Source organism: Pogonomyrmex barbatus, unplaced genomic scaffold, assembly GCF_055798465.1.
Source record: "Pogonomyrmex barbatus isolate J1 unplaced genomic scaffold, ASM5579846v1 scaffold1, whole genome shotgun sequence".
NCBI classification, from domain to species: Eukaryota; Metazoa; Arthropoda; class Insecta; order Hymenoptera; family Formicidae; genus Pogonomyrmex; species Pogonomyrmex barbatus.
This window is the reverse complement of record NW_028297098.1, coordinates 17037019-17064812: the sequence shown is the minus strand read 5'-3', so window position 1 is coordinate 17064812 and position 27794 is coordinate 17037019. Positions and strand designations below refer to the sequence as shown.

General features: G+C 37.8%; 1 protein-coding gene across 2 annotated transcripts in view; it reads right to left on the bottom strand.

The window, feature by feature from the left end:
• The window catches only part of LOC105432315 (uncharacterized), a 321362-nt gene that overhangs the window by 200000 nt on the left and 93568 nt on the right, over nucleotides 1-27794 (bottom strand). For both annotated transcript variants that reach the window (XM_089085420.1, XM_089085419.1), the window contains 2 exons: nucleotides 5567-6391; nucleotides 4000-5132 (listed from right to left, as the gene is read on the bottom strand). In XM_089085420.1, coding sequence (XP_088941546.1) covers nucleotides 4000-5132; nucleotides 5567-6391 — 1958 coding nt within the window. The remainder of the gene's footprint in view (nucleotides 1-3999; nucleotides 5133-5566; nucleotides 6392-27794) is intronic.

Below are 27794 nucleotides of genomic sequence, written 5' to 3'. Positions count from 1 at the left end.
AAAGAGAGACAAAATACGTTTATAAAGGGCAACACAAAAGTGTCTCCGCACTTTTTAACGTTCATTACACAGTGACCTGCACTGTTTGGATTACGATTTCACAATCGCAACCAGATTCGCATTCCAGCCAGATTATTTCCCGTTTCTCGATTATGACGCTCGATTATGAACGCTCCCAACTATCGCTCGATTCCTGAGATTGCTATTTTCAGGAATGGCGAACAGACGGGTTACATCTCGGGAGACGAGCTACTTCGTAAAAATGGTTCTCGCGACCTCGGGGCGAAAGGTCGGAAGTGAGAGAGAGCGATGGACTTGAGATAGATGGAGGAGAGATGAGGAGAGGAAAATGAGCGTGGCATGAGAGAGAAGGAGAAAGGTAGTGAGAGTATCGCAGAGGCAATATAAAGGGGCAATAAAATCACGACGGCTAACAATACGAGCAGACTTGGCCCACCGCCTTCAGTTTCACCTTATCCTCTCGCGTTCTCCACTTCTCTTCTTCGCACGATGCGTTTCTTCCCTCTCCCCATCAGTACCGAGGGATGTGCAGCCTAGGTCAATTTTATTTGCCATGTGCCCGAGCTTTGTATAGACCGGCAACTCCGATGCGAAAGTTTTGAAATTTCAACTTTACGAGAGGCTACGGAGGAGCCCATCGGGAAATCGACCTCCATCGAAGTTGGAGTGCGAGGAAATTTGGAAAAAAAAGCGCAGCCATTCTTGGCAACTTCTCACCATGCTCGTGAAACGTATTTATATCCGGTTTGGAGAACGAGAAAACGGTTAAAACAAAGTAGTTAATTATTTTCATGAAATCGAATAAAATAGTGAATTTTAGAAGTTTGCCATGATGAAATAATAATTTGAACAATAATAAATTCATTTTCATATTGAAACACGTAGAAAAAAAACCTTAAAATAATAACTGAAAAATTAGAACAAATGTTCTAAAAAAGCTATTAATATTCAACTTTTTTATATCTGTAAATAAATCACCCTATTTAAAGCAACTATTACATCTTTCAATTCCTTCATTGATTTTGTGAAAAAATATCTAGTGATATAGTATTCATTGCTAATTGTAATATGTAATTTTACTATATGAATGTTAAATTTGCATCTACTTAGCTTTTAACATATCAGCCAGTTAACACTAACATTAATGGAAAAAAGTAATAAAGTATGAATTATATTAGATAATAAATGAAAACAGTTAATTTTGTAGTTTAATTAACATTAGTTATATTGTAATTTAATTAGCCTAGAGAGTTAAAAGCAATCATCAATGTACGCGTCGAACGAGATTAATTTCAATTCTCGTCACACGACAACTTCCTATGAGATGGTAATTGTTCGTTCTAAGGAATCGTTAAGGAGCAAAAGGAAGAAAGTACTGAACAGACACTATGTGAAGAACAGGCGCCACTGTCTCGACACGAGCGCATTGAAATCATTGGAACACGAGGCACGATCGCTCAAACGCCCGCTATACGCTATTATACGTTAATAAGTTGGCTAACCGACTTGTAATAGAATACGCTATACATTACTACTCATTGGATTTGCAATATTTATGATATAAAATTGCTGATATAAAAAAATGTCGTCAAAATAAAAAAATTCCAAAAAATTAACAAATTAATAAAAAAAAAAAAAACTCGAAATTTTATTGAATAATATCTACTTTCTACTTCGTTTATTACCAACTACATTAAAAGAGTAAATGATACATATCTCTGTAACAAGTAAAAGATATTTCAATAAATATTGAAAGATTAATATTATAACTGTATTTCTCTCAAAGAGGAAATATGCAATAGGTATGACGCTCACTATTGATATACGAAATGACTGGAAACGCCAGATGTTAAACCAAGATAAAAGGGCGAATCTATATATCATACATTCGTTCAATTTGGTCATGCCGATTGCGACTGCATCCCTGTCGAATGTCCCGATGATTAGCCAACATCATTGCTTTGCCTGTAACGCTATTAAAACTCGCGTAAGCCTAAAGCCACCACGGTCGCGCTCGTTCGCTGAAAGCCCGGGCTTATTATATGCATGGATAACCGAGCATCCGGATAATAACAGTTCCATTCGCTTTGAACAATTTGCCGGCGTTCCGAAGTCCAGCGCTAACCGGAGAGACCTCCCTCGAGCGTTCTCTCTCCTACCGTCTCGACCAGAAAACTTTCGATTCTCGACGCACGTCGTTATTAAGCGTACTTCGTAATTAGCCGCTGCTAATAACTCGCACGTACTCGCGCACTTTGTACATTCACACACATACATACGCGCAGGAACGGAGAGCGAATAAGAACGGGAGAAAGAGAGCGAGGAAAGGAAAGATGAAGATGGGATGTACGAGAGAGGGCCGACCCTCCAAGAATGCCATTGTGCTTTACAATATCCACGAGCTATGAGCAAGGTTATTAAAGGGCTGAGGTCGCGCCTAAGGTTAAGGGGAAAAGACGGCTGTGACCGCGGAACCCTTAAGAGGGAGAAAGAGCTTTCTCCTCGCATGTAAACCACGCGATTTACGCTCGCTCGTACTTGTATTCATGCTTTCGCACGCAAACTAAGTGTGCTTTCATACAGGAACGTCGAAAATACGCGAGGCGAGATCAAAGCGCGAGACCAAGCCTAACTAGGAAGGATGGTCCCGTATGCGTGCTCTATGGGGATGGCGCAACGAAAATGCCCTTTATAAGACCGAGGAGTCGGGGGAGTTGAGCTTTCGCACCTAGTCGCGGGACGAAGAAACAACAAGGTTTAAAGTTTAAAGCTGCGTGTCATTCTACAGCCGGCTGCGCTCATATAATTATGATTATCCACATTAGAAACGCGGAGAAGCGTGCTCGAAATGAGTGAGAAGGTGACGTGAAAGACAATAGAATCCTTACTTGTTTCATGCGGTGTTTTCAAGAGGAAAATAGGAAAAGGAAGCTTTTGCATGTATTCAGATTTTGCTTTGCTGTGTTACGTATGCGTTGTAGTTCTCTCAATAGGCAAATTAAAATTGGAGTTGAGAATACTCGACTGAACCAGTTTAAAATTTGTAGATTTCTCGATAAGCTATCGATTCGTGTAATAAATAATTCTTTTGCTAACGTATCGCGAGCAGTGCTTCGATTGCGTTCACGCTCCAAGAAGCAGACCAGATAACGATGAAAAATGTCTAGCATTCGACTTTTTACATTTAATCACGTAGATATACATTAACGGAATATAAGATATATATGGTTATCGTCTTATAAATTGATCGCTTCGCCCGCGACATAAGACGAGAGTATAAATTTCTTCGAACAAACAAAAATCATGTAATAGCCGCAATAAACTTTCGCGTGTACGAATCGCTTCAATAAAATTGCCATCTTTTCATTTTTATTTATTACCATCAGCCGTCAACGTACGTCGTTATGCCATGAAATTCAAAGTCTTTAAAAACATATAGAATTGATTAAGAAAGCAATACGGTTCAGCTAAATTCTTGGAATTTTATTCCAAAGAATTTAATGTTTTGCATTATAAAGATTGGATATTTTTTATGTAATATTATATTTTTCATTTTCATATCTTAATTATTATTAATATCTTAAAAAATGTTTAAAAAAGAAAAGACTGCAATAAATTGAAACTAAATGGATATTTAATTGAATTTATTCCATAATCTGAAAGTGAAAAAAAAAATTTGTTAATTATTCGCGAAAGATGTATTTTCTAAGCTTTCATGAAAGAAATTATCGCAATATCAAAGTAAGTAACGCAAAAGTAAGAAAAATAAAGATTTACGCGTGAAGCAATTTTTTTGCAACCCCTTAAATTTCATCTTTTTACAAACATATTCGATTCGACATTGGCTAAAGTTCGCGATACCGGAAGAACTGAGGCATCACGGTAACTGGGACGCTCACGTCAAACGCGTCAGCAGGTGCGTCGTCAACATGCTATCGTGACGCGCTATCATACTCGCTAGATTGAGTGAACACTGACCTTGCGAAGAAGGCCGCGGCTGCGCTGGCCTGCGCCGGCGTCCCGGGCACCCCGCTCACGTTGTACGAGTATTTGGTCTCCTGGTACACTTGATAGGCGTTTGGTGGCTTCGAGTGTGATGATCTATGATAGTAGTGATCACCATGATGACTCTTATCCGTCTGTTGACCGATCTTGGCCAGATTGTAACCCTGCGCGGATGAGAATGATGCCTTACTGTGACACTTGTCGCCCTTCTCGCACGAGGTAGGAGCGTGGAGAAGATGCGACTTCTCGTGCGCGGACACGAGTACGGATGCCGGTTGCTTATCCACGGTACCGTAAGCCTTGAAGTCGGCATAGCCCTTCAGCTCGCCGTAGTAACGCAGATTCTCGACCTTGTAACCGTGCCCAACATCGTGGCTCTTGGCCTTGCTGCCCTCGTGCTTGTTGTAACTGACCTCCTGCGAGGTCGACTTCATTCTCTCCGTGCCACACTTGCCGACCGCCGACTCGCCGCTGCTGTGCAGAGCGGCCTTCCCCGATAGCTTTTCGATCTTCAGCATGGATCTGTCGCTCGTGCGACCTTGAACCCCGTCGCCGCTGCTGCTCCGATTCGATTCCGACCCAGTGCCCTTATACTTGTCACACGTCGTTATTTCACCGTATGAACCACCATCACCATCTGGGAAAACATTACCGACGATATCGCTAGCAACGTTGCTACTATCGATTCCGTGAGTCTGATGATACTGCTGCTGATGATGATGATGATGATGATGGTTATGATGATGATGATGCTGATGATTCTTTAATGACTCGACATGGTACCGAGACTCGCAATCAACGCCGGTCTCTTGCAACAGGTTTTCCTTACTGTTGTTGTTATTGTTATTGTTATTGTTGTTGCTATTGCTGCGCACGTCGCACGTCTTATGGGAGAGCCGTTGTCGTGCGATCGCGGTGCGTGTCGCTTCTCGCGCGGTCGGCGTGATACTGGCCAGATTAGAGGGCGTCTCGGCGCCATGAGTGCCGATGTTCCCCCTTCCTGCGCTGGAATTACCGCCACCGCCACCACCGCTGATGCCGCTGCCGCCGCCGCCGCCGCCGCCGCCACTGCCGCCTCCGCCTCCTTGTCGTCTACCTCTCTCCTCCTGCCGAATGATAACGCGACATAGTAGTCGACGTGTAGTACTATGATTCATGCATGCTTCATCGTTCACCCACCGGTCACTGCCACGTGTGCCGTTGAGAAAACGAAATACTAATGACGAGTGCAACCGAGATTGACAGCCTCTTCCAATTCAAGTTTTTCGTCGAAAAAAATTCAATTTATTCGTCACGGAATATCAGAAAACAATTATTCGCGATTTATTCAGAAGTATCGAAATTTAATTTATCAAACTATTTTATATTAAAAATATCGCGTAATAAAAGATAATTATACTGTAAAAATAATATAATATAATAAAATTTTACATTATAATTAATTTATTAATATTTTAATTTTTACATCATTCGATAATGTCTCGGAGTACTCTTACAAATTCTACAGGCGAATAAGAACTTCTTATATGTTACGGCTTACCTGGATCCTCTTAAAGTCGTCTTGCCGTCTGGACACTTCGACATACTTAGGCGGATCGGCATGATACTTGGGTGGTAGTTCTGATCTTAGCGGAGTCTCCTGATAGCGCGGCGGCTTGTCGAACTGTCGATACTTAGGCGGATCGATGTACGGATTATTCCGGTGCCCGTAGTAATTCGGCAGTTGACACTCCGTGAGATCTGACTGCGATCGGTTTAGCTGGTGATAATTCGATGTTGGTGCATTCGCCAACATCTTCTGCTGCTCCTGATGGCTCTGCCTACCATGCTTTGCGGCCTGCGATCTCTCCTGACCACCAGCGAGGGACTTATCATGGGACTTGATGTTTTTATCAGCACGCTCTTTGCACACTTCGGATTTATCCCTCCTCTCCTGACCGGACGGGAGTCCATCGAGTTCGTAAAAGGTCAGATCCTTCTTCAGTTTCTGATGCGACTTGTCGTGTTGTCGTGGATTTTCCGATTTCATAGGTGGGTCTATCTGATAAAACGTGAGCTCGCGAGAATCCTGGGACTTTGAACGAGTCTCTTGCGAGAAGTGATGCTGCCGTTCTGGCTGAGAATGGCTACGTGAATATCGTTGATCGAATCTCGAACCATCCTGATATTTCGTTCGCGCAAATCTTTCATTAACACCGATTCTATGCCCATATTCAAGATACTCGTCACCGTATTTAAAAATTTGCCGTGGCTTATACTTCTCCTCAAACTGCGAGTAATTATAGGTATTAAAGCCGACCTGATTGAAATTTTTGCTGAGATTCGTGGAATCGTAATCGGTCGAAGTCACCGCTTCCATATTTATCTAAAACAGAATGAAATAAAGTATTATTGAAATAAACTTCGAAAATTTTATCGTATGTGTGTGTTCAATTTTTATTATAATACAATTCTAACGTTACTTCTTTAAGTTTACGATCGACGTATATTTTGAGGAAAATGAAAAGCTGGCGATGACGGATAAAACATGAGATGAGTATCCTGAAGAATCTACGCAAAATGTACAAGTGGATTCAAGAAAGACAAAGAGGAGCAAAAAGCAGAACTGGAGGCAACGACGGCGACTATAAATCGGGAAAGACCGTCTTCTTAAACGCTGGAGTATTTAGCACGAAACAAAAAGCCACCATGAGATAAATAAAATCTGACACTGGGAAGGCGTGCCGTCACTATCCACCACGTCGTGTTCTGAATAAAAGCTCGTTCGCTTCAACAAGGAAGACAAAAATAATGCGTAAGAACCCTATCAGAATCGAGAGGGTTGAAAGAGACTCGGAATTTGTGTCGAAAATCAAGCCGAGAAAACCGGTTCGCAACTCGAGACTTGAAAGTCGAGATACATGTATACAGTATGTTTCAGGAATGTTCATGTATAAATTTTAAAAATTTTTGGAATTAATATTTTCTAGGCAAAAATTAAATTTAAATGTAAATTTGAATTTGAAATGCATTAAAGTGTTTCAAGCTAATCCTTTTAGTGAAATCTTTTGATTAAATCAGGACTGCATCTTCCTAAGAGAAAATTTAATTTTACGTCATCTCTTTCTGCAATCTTTCTACAAACGTACCTTAAATTAAGACTCTATAAAATTTATCTTAAATATAAAAAAGAATAAGGTATTAATTTGTAGTCTCTTTTATTCTCTCTTTAATGTATACTACATTAATTTCTAAATTTATATTCTCTAATAAAAGTAAAAACCATTCTGAGATTTTGTTGAGAAAAAATTGTTCTAAGTCAATCAAAAAGTTCGTAGATAAACACGAGTGTGAAAAACCTGGAACATCCTATACAAGGACCGCCTTCAAAACCGATGTATCCGAGATCACATGCGATTTCGCTTTCTTGCGAGCCCTTATCCAGAACGCTGCGAGGCACGATGAACAACCCGAGATGCCTGGCCGCGATTAGCCGCGGCGACTTCGCGAAAGTCGACTGGCTAAAGTAACGTCCCAGTCCCTATCCTATACATCCTTCTACGTGCAACAAGAGGAACGCTCGACCCGAGGACCAGATGATCGCGCAAGAATTAACGGGAAAGAATGAGCCGACAAAATTATTGATTGCGACTTTCGCAGAATGATCATGTCTATCTAATCTGGTTTCTACGGGTCACCCAGTACATACTCGACACCTCGTAATTCGCTTCGAGAATCAGGAATGCCCCCGCAGGGCCACGGTTATATATTACAGCTGGTAATGAAGACTCTCCACGGCTACCGACGACGCCTTATTTATCGCTTCACCTCAAATATACAATTAACATGTTGAGAAGACGCCCGGAGATAGCAGGATATGGCGCATTGCACCGGTATCTTTCTCTCTCTCTCTCTCTCTCTCTCTCTCTCCATTTTCTCCTCTCTTCCTTCCTTCCTTTCTGCCAATTTCTTCAACCCCTTTCTCGACAAGGAAAACGCGCACGGCAAGACCGAGACTGACTCGCGCTCGCGCGCCTTTCACTTTTATTATCGTGGAGCTCGTTAGAGCGACCGTTCCAAGAATGTTAACCCGGAATTCGTCGCCGGAGGAAATTTAATGTCCCCCTATTTTTGCGGAACTTCGCTCGTAATGCGAAAATGTGGCGGCAGCGTCTACGGTAAATCCTAATAGAGTATGACGTAATTAATATACTCATTCTTCAATTTGTCTAGCGCTTAGTTCAGAACGTTATTACCTCGCAAAATGATAAACTCGATTTTCTACGCTATTTAAACTTCATTCTTGGCTGTTGGGAATATATATATATTTCAGCGCGAATGCGCGTTGTGTACAATAATTCAGCGGCGGTCTAATTATTCGGAAAATCAGATTTTGTTTAATCCATCTTTCAATATATTTACACACAGAGATAAATTCGGAGCTTTTTTTTACATTTGCGCATATAAAAGTATGGAGATATACACGCGTTAAAGATAAATACAACTGGCTGTGTAAACATCGCCGTTTTAAAATTTATAACAGACAAATATATAAACGAATAAAATGTACCATCGTATCAATAACAGTGAGTTCTCGGCTATCCATCCTGGTAGATTATTGGATCCTGCTTTTCGTACATAAATCCAATGACAGTTATAAAAAATATTGTACGATACGTCGAAATAAAATATCGTCGTCACATGTCGAATCTACCGTATGCGCGATTTCTCGATGCAATAAAAAAATACTCGTTACTCGACTCGTGATGAAATGTTTCGAATGAATGTGTGATGCGCCGTTGACCCCGATGCAAAGATACCATTTTTTTCATGATGATGCCGGATGACGTGTAGCATTATTAAATATCATTAAAGAGAAACGCTGTTGAGCCCACGGGAAATTGTATGATGCAGCTTGCATTTCGTCGAATAAATTTCATGCCCGTATATATTCGCGTACTTGTATCGAGAAAAAGAAGAGAGAAAGAGAAAGAAGAAGGGTGTGTTACTTCGATACTTTTCTTCCATCAATTATTAAAATTATATTTCATTAAAATCAAATACCCAGAATTTTATTTCTCTTCCACATAAACAAAATTTTATAATATAACTTAATGTTATCAAATTTTTACAATTATGATATAATTTTTTATAAACCATTTCAACTGCCAATTCAACTAACTAGCGATCAAAATAATTATATTCTAGGAATAGCTATAAGTTGTTGAGTGTTATAGTATTATTGTTAGACTATTTTTAAGTATCGGGGTGGATCCGTTTGTCCAATGATTTTTACAGGCACGAGCCACGCAATGTTGACAAAATTGATAAATGCACTTCACATTCATCTTCATCACTCATTTACGAGCATAGCGGATATGTTCCGATGGTAATGAAAGCATACCAACGATCGCACGTTGCAACCTCAGCCTATAACTCATCCCATCGCATAATTTGGCAAGCCTAACTTCTCCGTAGGGTGTCGAAGCGAATTGTACGCTTGGATCGTCATAAATATTAATAGAATCTTTTTTGGCAGGTTCCACTGCGGAAGAAGATAATCGTGTTGTTTACGTTGCCAATAACAAGCTCCATCGTCGTTGGGCCTCACTCTTGTACAGCGAGGCTCGTTTCGAAATGGGGCCCCATAATTACAGGTGCCGCAAAGATTCCGCGAGGGGGGAAGGAGGGAGGAGGTGCAGTCGATGTCGGTACCCTGTTACGAGGTGTCCGAATATCTCGTTTCTCATTAGATCAACGCGTAAAAATTACAGTTATTGACGAGATTAATCGCGTCAATGTATATGTTTTACGCAGAATCATGTTAATGAAAAAATTACATCGATAAAACTGAAACATTACAACTAAAACTTCATAACAATTTATATAGATATAATTAATAGCATATTTTGGAATAATGTTGTACTTATATTGTTACTTATATGTACATTAATGAACTAATAAAAATAAATTTGATTTTTAAATAAAGGCTATTTAATATTTACACAATAAAAATAAATTTTACACATTACAAATGTATTTAAAATATTATATTTTAATATAATAAAATAATTTACCAATTTAATTTTGTCGAATAGATAATTTTATTTTTTCTCTCTAAATTTTCCTTAATTAAATTAATGCATGTAAAAGTAATCGTATTATTTTATAATCGAATATATTCCATCTAACTAAATATTCAATCATGTAATATGAGCATGATAATATCAGTGTGAAATTATCAGGTGAATCCATTCACCTGCAGACAAATCGATTTTTCCGAAAGTCAATGATTCAGATTTCCATTTGCTCGCCGTAATTTTACATCGACTGGAAAACTGTAATTCACAAAGGAACCTAGACCACGAGACCAATCTCTTCCTCTCTTTCGTAATTTCAAAATTATTAATTTAACTGTTCCCCTTTAACGTCGCTATGCCCGCGGCTAATATTTCCCTCGGAGATAAAGAGGAGAGTGCGTGGAATAGAAACTACTGAATAAAGGAGACAAAAGCGTAAAAGGAAAAAGATGGAAAGATCACTGGAGATAGAGATAGAGAGAAAGAGCGAAAGCGGTGCGTGATGATGGTATCCTTGGTTACCGTGTAAATGAGGCGATGAACAAAGTTCCGCGTGTAAACACCAAATAAAGGTGGATAACGTGGTTAGTTCCAGCCACATGGTTGCTCATGAAAATGCTGAATGACAAGCAAAGTTACAAGGGACGAAAGTGATTCGCTTACGAAATCCATATGGAAGCGACCGAGAATGACTTTAAATCTGATCTCGTGTTAGTTTTACGCAAAGCATATTATAATTTACATTTCCGCAGTTAATTTCTTATTTTTTATTCTATGAGAGATATTCTCGTAAAATTTAACATTTTCTGACGGCTTAATTCTAACGAAAGAGCCAACTGACTACGAGATCCCGTACTTCGTAACAATACGATTTTATTTTTTTATAATTTTAATTAAATTCCCAAACACACACGCGCGCGCGCGCGCGCGCGCGGAACAATATTAAAGTTCACATATTTAACAACAGCGTCAGCATGTAGCGACGTATATATCTAAATTGAGTGAGATCTAGTCATAACGTCAGAGTGACGAGTATTATTCACAACTAACCGCAGCTGAAAAGTACACGACGATATTCGGTGTTATAACTGAATTTTCCATTCCCTGAAGGGATATCAGGGATGGTACATCCGATTTTCACAGCGGACTGACCTGTCTCAATGCCCCTCCATCATGGCCAATTAAATTAGAGACGCTCGGTTGGACAGTCGAATGAGAATCTTTTTGTCAAATATTTTGTTTCAGCAACGTATAGTGTTGTGGCAAGGGACAATTGCGGCTCAATTTATCGTTACATTAGAGCGATCATGAATAATGTATTATACCACGTCATTATTCATTCACGGAATGTGCAGCTGTTGTCACAATTAATAAAAATATCATCGCGAATATTTTTATTTATTGGAATCACCGAATCTTCAAAGGGAAAGTATTTTATTAATTACTGAAGAAACTCATTTATTAATTAGAAAGCTTTATAAAATATAATCATTCTGTCTTGTAAGAACAAATTAAAAAAAGTAATATAAAAATATAAAATCGCAAAACAGATAAGATGCAAAAAGTATAGAAAAATTATATTGCACGCAAGTTAATAATAATTTAAACTATTTTTTCTTATCTGTAAAGTATATTACTACGGTCTAAGTATGAAATCAACTACACATCTTTGTATTCAAACCATTAGCTTCGTTCAGCAGTTGCATGTTGGGAACGAATAAATTTCCCGATTGACTGACTAGCGCGCCAGAAAAGCGGACAACGACCAGGATAGAAGCCCAGACAAAAAGATGATTCGCAGATAACGAGTGAGGAACCGCGCTGGAAGATATAGAGGCCGAGCAATCTCTTACGGTTGAGTTTGCACCACCCGGGGGAAACCTCCCTCGATCACTCCGAATAATCATCGCGAGACATACGAGGCTCTCGCATCATCGCCTCCGCGAAAATGAGAAAGTCGAGAGTAAAAATCTGTGAGAGGGATGCTCTCATACGTACACACATGCACAAACCACTATAAACGCAAGCAAAAAAAAATTCCTGAACAAAGCGAGGACGAACCGTAAAATAACGATCCGGTATTTCTAATACCGCGGACAGGTGAGAAGAAGATTGATCTTGAAGGGTGCCATTATACCGGCCCGGGTGAAATAAAAACGAAACTGCATCGCGTCCGTCGGAATAAAACGCAACTGCGTAAAATCGCCCCTCGTGCGATAGCTGCAACGCGCGATGTGGTTTCAATAATGAAATTTGTCGCATTGAGTTAACATTTCATTCGACGGACGAGCGTAACTCGCTTAACATTTTTGGTTAAATAACGATATAAATGGGATGTTAAAGAATTATGCATCACATCCATAAATATATTGCATTCAGCAATGCTGAATTTCATTTATCAATGAATTTGTCACGAATAAATAAACAGATTAAAGCGATCAGCATTTATATACTTATGCATTATCATATTAGAGTGATAAAATATTAACGAATTGTTTAATTAATTTCTCTCTATCGATCATACTGGACCGCACATATCGTATTGCAGTCTTCTAGGTTGACGTTAATGATTTAACCAGATAACATTTTCACCACATTGCGGAAATGCGGTATATTTGTCTTACTCTTTTTTCCTTTCTTCGAATCTAATTTTGTTTTTCTACAAGCGAGAAATCACGCAATTAACTGATTAGAGAGATGATTCTGTGTATTATACCCTCAACTAAATTACATGAAGTTCAAGTTAGTGATCATCGGTTTTTTTTTTCATTAAATGAAGATATCATTTATAATATCTAACATAAAGACACGATTTTTATTTGCACATATATACAATAACAGAATTATTAAAATTAATAAATTTATTGTTAAATAAATCTTTTTAATTTAGATTATCAAGCGTATAACCAAGAAATTTTGATAAATATAAACACTGATATTTCGTGACGCAGCAATCGAGTTAATGGAGTTTTATATCATTCTCTGCATAAAAACTTAAATTATTCCAATGTTTTGCCAATTCAATCTTTTCTAGTGCTATCTCTATTTCCTTTTTTTATAAACTCAATAGATATGTATCTGTATAAAGAGTATTTCCAGAAAGATAGATCTATGAACTAGATTTATGAACTAATTGAATATATAACTAAAAAAAAAATTAATGAACAACAAATACTAAAAATTTTTACATGGAAATTCAAATATATGAATAGACAGTATTCAAAATACAAACTTTAGAAAAATGCAAATTTCTTAAATATCAATCTATCGCTACTGAAATTATTAAATATCAATTCTCCACAATTTTTTAATATTTTGTAATTTTCAATATATCCTTAAGTTCTATACAAAATAAAATTTTACTAATTATAAAGTTATTTAAAAAATATGAATCTTTTTAAAAATTTTAATTCTCGATCAAATTAATTCAAAAAATTATCGATCTTACGACACTGACATATTTATCTTTCTTAACTTGACTTTTCACAAGATTTGTGAAAAATGATGCGATTTCGGACACACCGTGTAGACATGTCGACGACGTTACCTAATGCATGCAAAGAGACTAAGTTACATACCCAAGGAGCTATAAAATATTCTTTCGCATAAAGCAGCACCACATACGTGCGCGAATTGCTGCAAGCGCCTTTACGCGGACTTGACAAATAGCGAACATCGATATAAAATCACGGTCAAATTAGCATTTTGCGAAGCTACGTATAAGACAGAGAAAGACACAACATAAGACACGTGCAACTGACAGCAGCGTTGAGCAATCGAATTGTAGCTTTGTTGGGTAAAATCAACTACATATAACTCCCAGGCTGTATTTACTTTCCGCGGGGGCAAGAGCCAGCAAACTCTAACGTTCATTTGTCGAGAGTCATTCGAGTTGTTTGACTTGTTCAGTCTCTGTGCAGAGTAATTCTCCGCCGACGAGTTTACCACGCTCTGTCATTGGAAGATGGGGTTAATCCGTCAAAGCTCACTTAGCGCGATTTTCGCAATTTCTCATCGACGTAGTATTAGACATACAATAGACACGTAATTCCTTAGTTTATATAACCGCACTAAATTCTGCAATAAGTCCAAGTTATATTACTCTTACATTATATTAATTATAATTTTACTTTTACATTTTTGAAATTGTCTAAGTTTATCAAATTTAATATAATAATAAATATAACAAGTTCCTTCCTTTTCTCTAATTTATTTTTGGTAACAGTATCTGTTTCTTCCCTTAAAACATATATGATTACACATTAATATTAAAAATATTATATTTTAAGTGCGAAACAAAACAATTGTTTCTCAGAATAATATGTTAGAAAAATAATAGTTGAGCACGTGGGTAAAATGCCCGTCTTATCGGGAGACTGCCGGGAATTTTTGAAAATATTTGCAGACGAGCGTATGGAGCATCGAATTTGGGACGGAAGGGCGCAACTATGCTATATGTCGCTGGCGAAAACGCCGCGAGCCTTTTAAAGCCCTCTGTTATCCCTGGCAAGCTCCCGAAGGACACTCTTATCTACCGGCCGCTGTTTGCTTTGCGGATCTTAACAGGGTAACGTTCGCTGCCAGAAACGGTCCAGGAGAATTTCTACATCGACCGACCGGACAACGAGAGCGCGCGCGGAAGGAAGGACGAATAATGAAATAACAGGAGCGAAATGCGCAAGGGAGAAAACGGGAGAAGAAGAAGAAAGCTGGCGGGCCCGGCGTGCCCGGCGTCGAGGAAGAGATAGGGCCACCATTCGGATAAGACGACAATCCGCTGCGCAAATGCCACTGGGATTTAGATCGGACGTCTCTAATGGCAGCGGGATTTCAATGGCAAATGGCACCTGCCAGATCCTCCACCGCTTGTTTGGCCAAAGGATTTGCGAAGTCTGACGGCCGCGCGCTCACTCGCGAAGAGGTATCCAGAAAAAAATTAAAGGCCCTCTAAAAAATTCTGTTAATCTGGATCTATTCCGCTCGACTGACTGTCCGTTGTCGAAAATGTGTTACATGGCTGGAAATCGAATGGAAAAGACTGCTGTGCAGCTTGCGCGTAATAGTTTGGAAACCTAACTAAATGTTATTATGTATCATACATAAATAAAATTACCATGTTATTTATTTCTTAATTTTGTTAACTTTTTTAATTTCTGTTATAAATTAATGACTAAAACAATAAGAACAATTTATATATTTTTTTTTAAATAATCTAATATTTCCCTCAAAAATTTTCTTGTGTGAAGTATTATTTTAAATTAAAACTGATTGATGACTATTTCTTTCTCTATGTATTTAAAATCAAATGTATTATAGCTATTCAATTAAGAAGCAAAGCCATTATTTGTAATTAATGCCATATAAATATAATAAAGAATGTACATGAATATCGCAAAGAATACTTATGAAGTCAATAACGAGAGAGCTAATGAGGATGGTCTCACGACCTTTCAATTCAACCTCTTCAACCTAATCATCGAAATAGAAGCGACAAAAAGTTTATCTCTGTAACCATTGCAATCTCGATAAGGCAGAGGCATCATCACCCGGACCCGATTCGAGCAAGGACCATGGCGAGCAAACAATCTAACAAGCAAAAAAGTCCCTTTTATAGCATGAACGCCCGATGCTTGTTAAGAGCTTCCCCGCTTCTGGGACGCTTTCCTCCCCTGAGAGGAGAAAGGGAACGGTAAAAGAGAGAAAAAGGGAACGGTAAAAGAGAGAAAAAGGGAAAAGGAAAGGGGGAGAGAGGGGGGAGAGAGAGAGAGAGAGAGAGAGAGAGAGAGAGAAGAGGGCGAGAGGAGTGACGAGGGAGCCGCATCCTTCGTTAAGAGACGTCAGCGTGGCACCTGGTGCACGATTACGCCAACAACGCGCGCACATGGGGTTCACCGATCGCAGTTCCAAGGGTTGAAGAAACGCTGGATACCCGACGACATCATGACGGATGGGAACGTCAGTGTCTGTTTCTCCTCCTAAGTCGAGACTCGAAACGAAGGCGCCGCCATGCGTCGAGTGCGTTTCGTTCGCTGTCCACTTTCGAGCTCTGCGCGGTCTCGCGATGCCAAAGTTTCGCGTCACCATCGATCATCCAGCGATTGCGTCTCGTATGTGTTACAGAAAGAAAAGTTTTGAGGGTCGATCGCAATCGGGGAGGATAATCTTACTGAGAACACAACGTCAGAGTTAATGCATATGTCGGACATTAAGAGCGATATAAAAAAATATTTGAGAAAAAGATTTGCAGTTTTTAAGATAAATGCAATATCTTTACATTTATCCATAATTATTCGTTCTCAATCATAAAGAATAGGGTATATAAAAAAGACTGCAATATAAAAATTGCAGAATTTTATATGTAAAATATGTATAACTTATCATTAAAAATAAACAGTAAATATATACGATTGTCAAACTTTTGAAACTGAAACGTGATTTGCTTTTACTAATCTAAATACGAGATATGTCAAAAGTCAATCTTTAGTAAAATTTCTATATTATTCCTAATAGTAGGAATAAAATTTAATGCTCTCTAAAGTTTACTTATTCAAAGTTAAATGTTATATGAAAAATTTTGAACTTATAACTTCCGTCTTTTTGTCAAATTTTGTCTGATATCAAAAAGTATCGGAGCTATTACGAAAGTTTCTCGCGAGACATAAAGCACTGCGATGAAAAACCAAAGAGGAAAGGCCACTCGCCTACGACAAAAGCTCTCTGCTGAATCATTACGCCCTTACGAGTTCTTTGATTTATACGTGGGGAACGTCGCTCCTAAAAGACGACAAAGAAATTACTCGGCATTCGTAGGCTCACTCTCTTCGTCGGTGAAGGGCCGCGAAAGCGTCGGACGTCGTAAAAAGCAAACTTCTCTACGACGGCCCAATTTCACAGGACCTTAAAGTCGTGAACAATTGCTTGCACTTCTGAGAAATCGATAGATGCTGAATCGCAGGTAAAATATATTTCAACATGTGCATCATACGTATAAAACGCAGAAAAAGTCCAATTTTTATTAAAAATAAAAAAAACCCGAAGACGATTTTTTAATAAAGAGATTCAAAAGTATAAAAATAAAAAATAAAGAAATATAAAAGAATGTAATAAATATATGTTTTTCTTGAAACATCCAGGTTTTGAAAGAAAAATAATATGATTTTTCACCCTTGGATGAAAAGAAATGATATAAAAACTATGAGAATGCCATAGAATACAGTGACAAACGAGAACGCATAAAGAAATGTTACTGTCTTTCTGGGCTAACGGGAAGAAGGAAAATTTGATAGGTTTTAATCCTAAATGGTATTCGATTACCATCGAACACCATCCCTCGATAATCCATTATGGTTCTTGCATCCTCCCTATACCAAACACGCATCCCGTCCGTGACTCGTACGTTTTCTGGAATTTATCAGGCTGAATTGGATCGTAAATGGGTTTTATATGGTAGCTGTGGCTCGAGGGTGGATTGCAAAAACGCATTCGGTGGTAGAAAACATATAGTGTGACGAAGTATCGTCATCAATAAAACGTTGAAATACAATTATATAATATATACATATATATTTGAAACCTCGTTAAACCAAACTCGTTAAACAAAAAGTTCTTCATTTTACATATATATATATATATATATATATATATATATATATTTTTATATTGAATTATTGATCAAATAGCAAATAAATATATTTATAATTACTATTATTGCATCTGATCAATTAAATAATTAAAAAGCTATATAATTAAAAAGTTACAATTCTTTTAAATTAATTACATTTGTCATACTTTCAAACCGATCATCATTGTCAAAAAATTACGAACAAGTATCTTTTTTCCAACAACTTTTCAAATCAACATCATTAGTGAGCAAAAAACGCAAAGTTCCAGACGGTATGTCCTTTCGAAGTCAGAGAGTGAAAAAAGGCTCGAGACGTAGCACGAGTTCTACGCCATATTTACGCACTTGCGGCGATCGTGCCAAATTCCGCACACCATCACAATGAGAGGGGGCATAAGAGTGACGACGTGGGCACGTTAAGGGCGCAGGGAAAAGGGCGGAACCCCTTTAATCTTCGCGGATCAAAACGTCGCGGCAGTATGAGAGACGTTCCCTAGCCCAGAAGGTACGTGATTGCTTCGTGTATTCGAGTGGAAGCCTAACAGCATTTCAAAGGAATGGGCACCGCAAAGAAAATTACATTGTAATTAAAACCGCCGTCGCTGCAGCATCCTCGTTGTATCACACTGCGTTGCGACCGAAAGTGCAAGTGCGCTGAATGCACTCACGCCACACACATGCATCACAACATTGTCATCGACTTTTCAATAAGAGATATAACGGAGAATAGATTGTTATGAAATATTTATGTAATCGACAACTAAGAATAAGAAATATTGATCACGTTTATAAAAAAAATTAAATCGCACAAGCAGCAAAAAAGTTTATAAAGAAAAAAATTTAGCTCTGACTTTGTGTCGTTGCAAGTCCATTAGAAATAACGGAGTTAGCGACATAAGCATTTATCTTAAATTTATATATATATATATATATAAATTTTTAAGAAAATTAAAAAATAGATTAAAGATCCTGTCTATTGAGATTGCTTATTATTACTTGTTCGAATCGATATCTTTGATTTATTACAACAAATTAGTACTATTTATGATGTATTATATGTATATTTTTCTAATAACTATGCATATTTAATCTTTGCAGTATTTATTCAATCCAATTTTTTATCCATTTTTGATTGCTAGGAAAGCAAAAAGCAAATCTGCAAACCAGAAAGAAAAGCAACTAAAAGTAAAGGAAGTTTCTAAGAAGGAAGATGCAAAGTAGTCTAATGCAAGAAAAACGATCAGCGATGTGAGATGGCTGTTCACCATATCAAATAAGTACATTAAAGCGAAGATAATAGTTAGAACGAACGATAAATTAATTCTAACGAACCATAAATTTAAATGTAATCGTCTTCAGACTTTAATTGGTTCTTAATAAACCACGTTAATCTAATCGTCGTCGAGCTTTATTTCAACTTCTTACCGTGATAAATTCGCTCAATTACAAGAATTTAACAAGTTACACATCAGTCGGACATCAATAAAAATTTTCTAATATTTGATACCATCAAATAAAAAATCTTTCCTTTTCCCTTACTTATTTTATTCTATAATATAATTATTTATATAAATATATTTTAGTTCTTAACATAATTAATTAATGTCCTTAATATATATAATTAATATCTAATTAACTATATTTTAACTATATCTAATTTTTTCTTAGTTAATTTATATTATTCAATAAATTAATTTATTTGTCATTTATTTACTGATTGAAAGAAAGTTATTGGTGCAATCATTCATCAGTTCTCCCTTAGCTGACATTAACGGGGATGAGACTTGAGTTCTTTCAAGATGAGGAACAGAAACATGCCAGTGTCATCCCGATGAAATGAGTTTCGCTTCAGTAACGTAATTTCGTGCACGAGCAGGAGGAAAACTGACCCTCGCAAATCCGGAAAAGGTCATCCTCGCCCTTCGGTTTTGGCAAACGCGTTCGACCCTCCGCTCCATAAACAGATTGTTAGCATTGATTAAAGCGCACTGTGGATTTCTGCGGAATGCTTCTTTCCCAACCGCATTCATCTTGGTTTCTAGCCCATTTATAGCTCTCTATGCGAATGGAGTGATTTCTCCGGATGCATTAGGTGTTGGAATGGTTTGTATCCCATACATCGCAGGCCGAGAATTGCCTCCATTTGGTCCCTCGCATATCGTGGATGGACTATGCGTAGTATTGGAAAAGCTTATAAATCTTGAATTAAAGTATCGAATTATCGTAAAGTATGAATTATCGTATCTCGACGGAATCTGCTAAGTATCTTGATAAGTATATGATATAGACTCGGCAATCGGTGTGACTAATAATTATTGTGCAGATAAGGAATTGTGCAATATTTGTTTTTTTGCAAAATGTGATTTTCGATGAACTTTTAAAAATAAAAACAAAAAATAAATATTGTGAAATAAGTTGTTCAAAACAGTGAGTTCTCAATTATATTTTTAATCTTAAAAATTATTTTATTTTTATTAGATTCTTGATATCATGCTAAGCAACTTTGTTTTCTGTATTTGCGAAAGATGTTGATTTTCGTTATAAGGATATTTTCGGTCAAAATTTTTACGGAGAAAATTTATCTCATCTGAAACGTGTAAATTTCTCCCGTAGTACAATTTCAAACAACTGATGAAATAAAAAGTTATTAAAAGTTAGCATATATTTTATGCTCGCAAATATGTCTCTAAATATTAATCTCCTCATAATTATAAGTTCTTTTATTTTCGATAGACAGGAGAGCGCTCAGAACAGATTATATTTTTCCATCCTTTTGGAACAACTACTTTTTTTCTAAGTGGCGCTAAGGGAAACTTGCATAAAAGAAGAGTCTTTCCGAGCATATTATGCTCACATAATGCTTGCGCATAATGGACATCAGGTCCCTCTGCATATACGAACTTTTATAACAAAGTAGTTTACCTTTTTTCTTCGTCCCATGACACGCGACATGCATGAATGTTTCAAGTTCCGAAAATTTGCGTAAAAGGAATTACGTAAGAAAGGATTATCATTTTGCATGATTAAACGCGAATAAGATCTACTTTCTCCTACAAGAGAAGATTAGTTTTTTGTGTAGCACGACATTAAAAATTGCAACGAGAACAATAATAATAAATATCAAAATAGAATACTGAAAATGCGAAATGTTTTGAATATATGAATATGTTAATGCATGCAAGAATTCTTCTCGATGTTGCAAAAACATTTTTATCGAGGCCAAGTTGGTTATTCACGAAATTATATAGCGGCACACGTTAATTGGATGGAGTAATTAACTTCTCGATGCACAAAGACAAATGATGCGACAAACCTGTTCCCAACGATAATCAGGACGACACGATAAAGCAGAACAAGAGATTGTCCCGGCCAAAGAGGAAAAAATAATTTCCCTTTGTTTATTATCGTCCGTTTGATGAGAAAGGGAAGTGGGCAGGGAGACTTCCTACGGACGCCCTGCCGCGGTTTTCTCGAGCGGAAGTAACGGCGGCGAGTTCACGGGGGTTTTTATGCGTCCACGACAATTAATTACGCGGCGCGGGGTAGAATCGAGGCCACGCGATTCGTGGATCCATCAGAAAACAAGCCATCGACCAATGCAACGCGCGCGGCAAGCAGCCCTCTCGTTAACGCGTGTAATTAACGGACTGCTATCGCTAATTATCGACGTAAAGGAGTGTGTAGACGAATTTCTGGGGATCTGCTAATTACATCGCTAATCTGATTAGTTAAATACGCGCGCTCTCCCTAGTGCTTCTTTTCGGACCCCACGACCGAAGCGATCCTTCCTTTTTATCGGACAACGCGGTCGCGATGGTGGTACGTGTGCGTGTCACAGTCACGTATCACGTAAAAATGTCGTTAATGCGATCGATCCGGGTGGTCCCTTTCTCGCGATTCGAAAGCATTTCGGACAAATTGCATCCTGACACGCGCTTCTTCGCTCCCAGCCAACCGCGGCGCGTGGCCGCCCATGGCTTCTCGTGACCACACCATCGTACATGATCGAATCGTGATCAACGTGTGCGAGGGATCAACGTGTGCGAGGGATCAAACGCAGCTATAAGAGTCGCAGTTAACCCTCCAATGTATCATACGAACAAAACGATCCCATATGTTCCCTAACTTCTTTATCACGCCTTAAGGAATCTCAAATTATTTATCACTAAATGAATAAGATAACGTTTAAGAAAAAATTATATATCTAATACTGAACAATTTCTTGCAACAATAACTATTTAAACAATTAAGAAAAATTTAGTTATTACTTCAAATGCAATATAAAGCAAACTACACGCTGTGCGCACATGTATATAAAATTTCCTTTAAAATTGAATGGAGAAAGTTGCATATAAAATCAGATATAAAGAAGAAAGAAAAAAGGAGAAAAAGATCAATAAACTTCTCCATTTTATTATAACATTGTGTGTCAGACTCAGATTTCGGATTATGTGTCTTTAATTGCATGATGCAAAATTTATACTATTCCAAAAGTAACCTTTATATTTCATATATATTTTTCATTTCTTGCATTCTGCTACTCCGTTGATATATGCGTTTGCAAATTCCATAAAATTAATAACAGACGCTTCGCGAGAGCTAAACGTTTCGCGTATGTGCAAACGAAATGATGAGCGATGGATGCACGAGTCGAGAAATGACGTCGTTCTCATTTCTAACGAGTCGCTGGAGATTTGATCTTCCTGGCGGAAGCAAGCTCCAATACCGCTTAATGGCCTGGGAGACAAGCGCCATGACGATCACCACACCGGCTCTTTCTTTCTCTCTTGTCGGCTTGAGAGTACAGAGATCCATCCCGTCGTGCATCCACCCTCGTCGAAGCAGTGATTTGATTCCGGGGACTCATCTTCTCGATTGGGGGCGCACTAACTTTTCAATCAGCCGTCAACTCCGCGGTTGCGAGAGGGTGGAGCAGCAGAGGCCATCCCCCAGTGAGCGAGCGTCGGAATGTCTCTTTGAGTCCGCAGTCGTGTTGCCCACCGGTGTCGTTTCGAATAAAAAATACTTGACTTGATATCGTATATCTTTTTTATACGGAAATTACATTTAATACTTTTTTATGCTATGCCTAATGTTATAAATAGAAACAATTACTCTTAATTATCTTATTTTTAAATTATAAGACACAGTTTTTAATTACAATAAAAAAGAATAATTTATCTAATTTACCTAAAAATTGTATATCGATAAAATAAAAAATATAAAATTTTGTTCTTTTCAATTTTTTTGAATTTTAAATTTTAGCCATAAACAATCTATTCAATATTTAAATAGCAATGTTTATTTTCTTCATTGGCCCATTTTCTCTGTCTATCATTACTCAAATATTAAAATATTCTTCTGAATATTTATAGAAAAGAACCTTAAAGTCTGCGATACAAAATTTCAATATTCCAATGATTAAGAATATTGATAATTGAATAAAAATGAATTAGTAGGACGATTTATGGCATGACTGCTTTCATCGCGAAAAACGAGGATGCACAAAAGATATTCTCACGAGACATATGCAATAACACGCCATGAATCACGGGTGTGTGCATACAGTTACTCGCTGACGGCGTGGGAATCGCGAATGTGCGTTCTTAAATACCGCTCTGAAATTTATACACATTCACAACCCGACGCCATTAAAGTGGAAATAACGGAAAGAAGTTGCCAAAGGATCCTTTGAATGCTTCGATATTTCTGAATTATGGCACACACATATATCATCCCTATATTCCCATCTTAGAGACTGTCAAACATAATCATACTAGATTATTATGTCTCTTTGTATGGTAACTGGTTAATACTGTCTAAATTCAATTACATTTTACGTTTAATGGCATACTCATTTGTAATAATAAATTAAAAATAAATTTTACTAAGAAACGATATATCGCTGTTGATAAAGCGCAAGAACATATCTCAATATAAACAGGATCGCACAACTCTATTCTCACTTGCTGTTCACTATATTAAAATTGAGCAACAATATCGTGGCGTATAAAAATGATCAAATTCTGAGAGAAGAATGTAAAGCTTTTACAGAGAAAACCGCAGCGACGCGTGGAAAAAGTGGCATACTCGGCTGAAATCGTCGCAAATGAGACAGGCTGCGAATTCCGCCGGAATTCCTAAACATGGAAATCCGACGAGCACACGTCGATCCGACCACAATATATCGTGTCCGAGGGCTCTCGCGCACAACCGTTTCGAGAGCAGCGAGGAAGTTTTGTCGATACCCGCGCACATTCTCCGACCCTATAACGAATTCCGATACGTCACGCAGAGTTTAATATCGAAATTACGAATATTAACTCATTTAAAATCATTTATCGCGCGCATTACTTGCTAATAACGCGTCGGACGCTTGAGCGCGCGTGCAACCGAGAATTCCGCGACGCATAATGGACCGCAAAATATAACAGAATAATTGTAATCGCTGAATATCATTTTATGACTCGACGGGAAGAATTTTAAGCTTGAAATTGCCAATTCATTACGATCATTTAGAAATTTTCTCAGCTCCGTAATACGATTACAGATATATTCGATATCTGTAAAAGGACATCATCATGTTTATGATATTGATAATTTTCTGGGATATTAAATAATCTCTGTCACTGAGCAATAATAACTGCAGAATTAATTTATTAATAATATGGATTTTTAAGATAAAGGTTTTAAGTAATTATGAAACAAAATGTTTATCGCTTTTATTAAGAAAATACGGATTAATCTCGACAAATAGTTGGCAATAAAATAATGGAGGAATTATTTTTTTTGTCTGGTTAGTTGACAAAGATGGAAGCTGTTGACAAGTCAAGAAATGAACGAAATGGCTATCTGTGTGAAGATAGCCCCCCAACATTGAAAAACATAAAGTTTCTATAGCTCATTCGATTGCTCATCGTTTGCACATGTATGCACATTTCGAATTTTCGTTTGCACACTTCTAGTAAAAAAGTTATTAACAAAACAAATTTCGGGGGGCCATCTTCACACTAGCCCCACAACTATGAGTAAATTAAATAAAAAATAGCTCAATTGATAGATATTCGTTTGCACATTGCCAAACAGGTCGATTTTTCGTTTGCACATCTCTAGTTAAAAAGTTATTAACAATTAAAGTTTCAGAAACGAGCGAGTTCGATAGATGAGGTGAAAACAAAAATATTGTGCTTAAAATGATATCAATCGAAAAGTTGTGGCGTTTTCATTCATATTCGGTTCTTGTTTATTTCTCATAAATCTATCGCATGTTCTCGCTCATCTTTAATATTTGTACCTAAACGTTATATCTTGTAATAACTGAAACTGAACTCGCTCGCTTCTGAAACTTTAATTGTTAATAACTTTTTAACTAAAGATGTGCAAACGAAAAATCGACCTGTTTGGCAATGTGCAAACGAATATCTATCAATTGAGCTATTTTTTATTTAATTTACTCATAGTTGTGGGGATGGCCTAGTGTGAAGATGGCCCTCCGAAATTTGTTTTGTTAATAACTTTTTTACTAGAAGTGTGCAAACGAAAATTCGAAATGTGCATACATGTGCAAACGATGAGCAATCGAATGAGCTATAGAAACTTTATGTTTTTCAATGTTGGGGGGCTATCTTCACACAGGTGAAATGGCTTACGAAAAAATAGAATGATTGCTTCATCCAAAACTAAGGAGAAGGAAAACGGCAAGCGCGTCGACAACGAAAGTACGACGACAACGATTATTTCACTTTCCCAGCAAATGGCACATAAACATAGCCGCAGGGTGCGGAGGAAGGGTCGATGACGGATACGGCAAGCAACTCGAGTTAACCAACCGAATAGAAGTATGATTTATAAGAAGGAGGAGGACGTTAACTTCACAGGGAAATGAGAGTTCTTGCAGTTTGTGAGACTCTGACAAGAATATCAACCTTGAGAAAATGTAACAGCGTCTGTTGCAGTTTTACCATTTAATAAAAGAGGTAGAAATAATTTCGATATGTTTCACCATGCATACCATACTCTTTGCAGAAATAAAAAGTAAAAATCTTTTCTGTTTAAAAGTAATATATTCTTATTTTAAATAAATATAAATAAATAGAAAGGTTTTTTCATTTTTCATAAATTTACATTTTTCTTAAATATTTTTCATCGAATAATTAATTTTTAAAAATTTTTGTAAAATTTAGATATTTCTTTTTTCTTTAAAATTTTTTTAATTATTTTACTGTAACTGGGTGATTATTATATTTTTTTCAAAATAATATAATTAAAAACAAAATAATATCATCAAATATCATGCGAAAATTTAGGTACCAAATATTTTATAATATACTCTATTCTTGCATTTATTATGATTTTCGTTTGATCTTGTTAAATTTGTATCTGTTTGATTATCAAAGCACTTGAAAAGTTCCTATTTCCATTTATCCATTTCATCAAAGAGGCATCACCGCAGGATGCAAAGAGACGCAAAATGCGGTTTGTCGCAAGAGTAACAGTTTCCTAATACACTTAACGATCTTCGCGTTCCTCCGTATCGTTCGCTGTTTCACGGTCATTTCTCTCCGACCCTGAAATTAGTGGGGCGGAAAGATACGCGAATCTCGGATATATTCCCGGCGAGTGGCGGGCAACCGCCCAAAACACTCTCGCCACCATTGCGGAAGTACGAGGAGTTGCAGAGATGGAAGACGAGGGAGGATTTACGATCGCTTTGTTTCTCGTCAGACGGTTGGTCGGAAAAGAAGCCGATGCGCAGCCGGATGAGATTGCAACTCGATACGCTCGATACGCTTTCGACCCGAGAGACTTCATTAATACAAGCAGGTTCGCACGTACATTGATACGAAGCGGCGGGTTGATACGAGCGATCTCAACGGGCGAGGCCGCCCGTTTCTCGGCGATAACTGGAAACTCTCTACGCCGTCCACTACACTACTGCAGGAGATTTGTTATGGGGATATCGTTATCGTCTGGCAACCGTGCGCGTGTAATTACAGAGTTGCAGCGCATCGCGTGTACGCTCGCGTATACGCAGCGACGAGGCTCCTAAAGCAAGGCTCCTAAAGGCCACTTGCGCTTTTCAAGCAAGTTAAAGTCTTGCAATTGCAAGATACTGCTATCGTCATAATTAGCTTGCATTGTCGAAATGCATTTATATTTATCAAAAGAGTAGATAAATTTCAGATTAATCTTATACGTAATTTAAAATATTTATCAATTCTGAATAAACACTCGCTTTTGTTAAATTATTCATATATAATCGATAATATTTTAAAATAGGAAAATAATATTTCTCGATTATAAGTTTCTTAAAAATCTGTATAGTGATGCTGCATTGTCGTCTCTAATTCAAAAGACTGATCTTTCGCCAATGATCGCCTGACGACAACTACGACCGATTTCGAGTAAGTTTGAAAGAAACCTTTCGCGAACCGCGTTAGGGAGCAATTACAGAGCAGGATTAATTGCGGTCGCATGCCGGGAAAAATAAGTCCATAAATTAACGGCGCTCCACGTCGTGCTTCCTCCTCCCGCTCTCTCACTTTCGATTCACCCCCGCGGAAATCCACCCCCTGCCCAATCTTTTCTCTTGACACGGATAACTTATTGCCCCGACAACGCACTATGCATTTCCGAAGCGATTAAGCTGCCACACAGCTTTTTTTGCATCACCTTCTTAACTTCTCTCTTTCCCTCTTTCTGTCCTATTTCTCTCTGCCTCTCCTCTCTCTCTCTTCTTCCTCCTTCTATCTTCTCTCTCTCTCTCTCTCTCTCTCTCTCTCTCTCTCTCTCTCTCTCTCTCTCTCTCTCTCACTCTGTCTACCTCTCTCTATCCTTGCTACCATGTTACGATTGCGCGGCGGGAAACTCCGGAAAAGTTTCCCGCGGGAGTTCGTGACGCCAGTAGCCGAGACAGCGATCCATTCTTCCCGCGTAATTCGTTCCGCAAGTATAATACCAAGCGAATTCCGAGAGACTTCGCCGACGAAAACGTCAGGAGTATTGTCAGAATTTTATTTCGTCGTTATTTTAACCTTTCAAACAGATTTTTTTATCGACATTTACGTTTCGTTTAATTGTATAAAGTT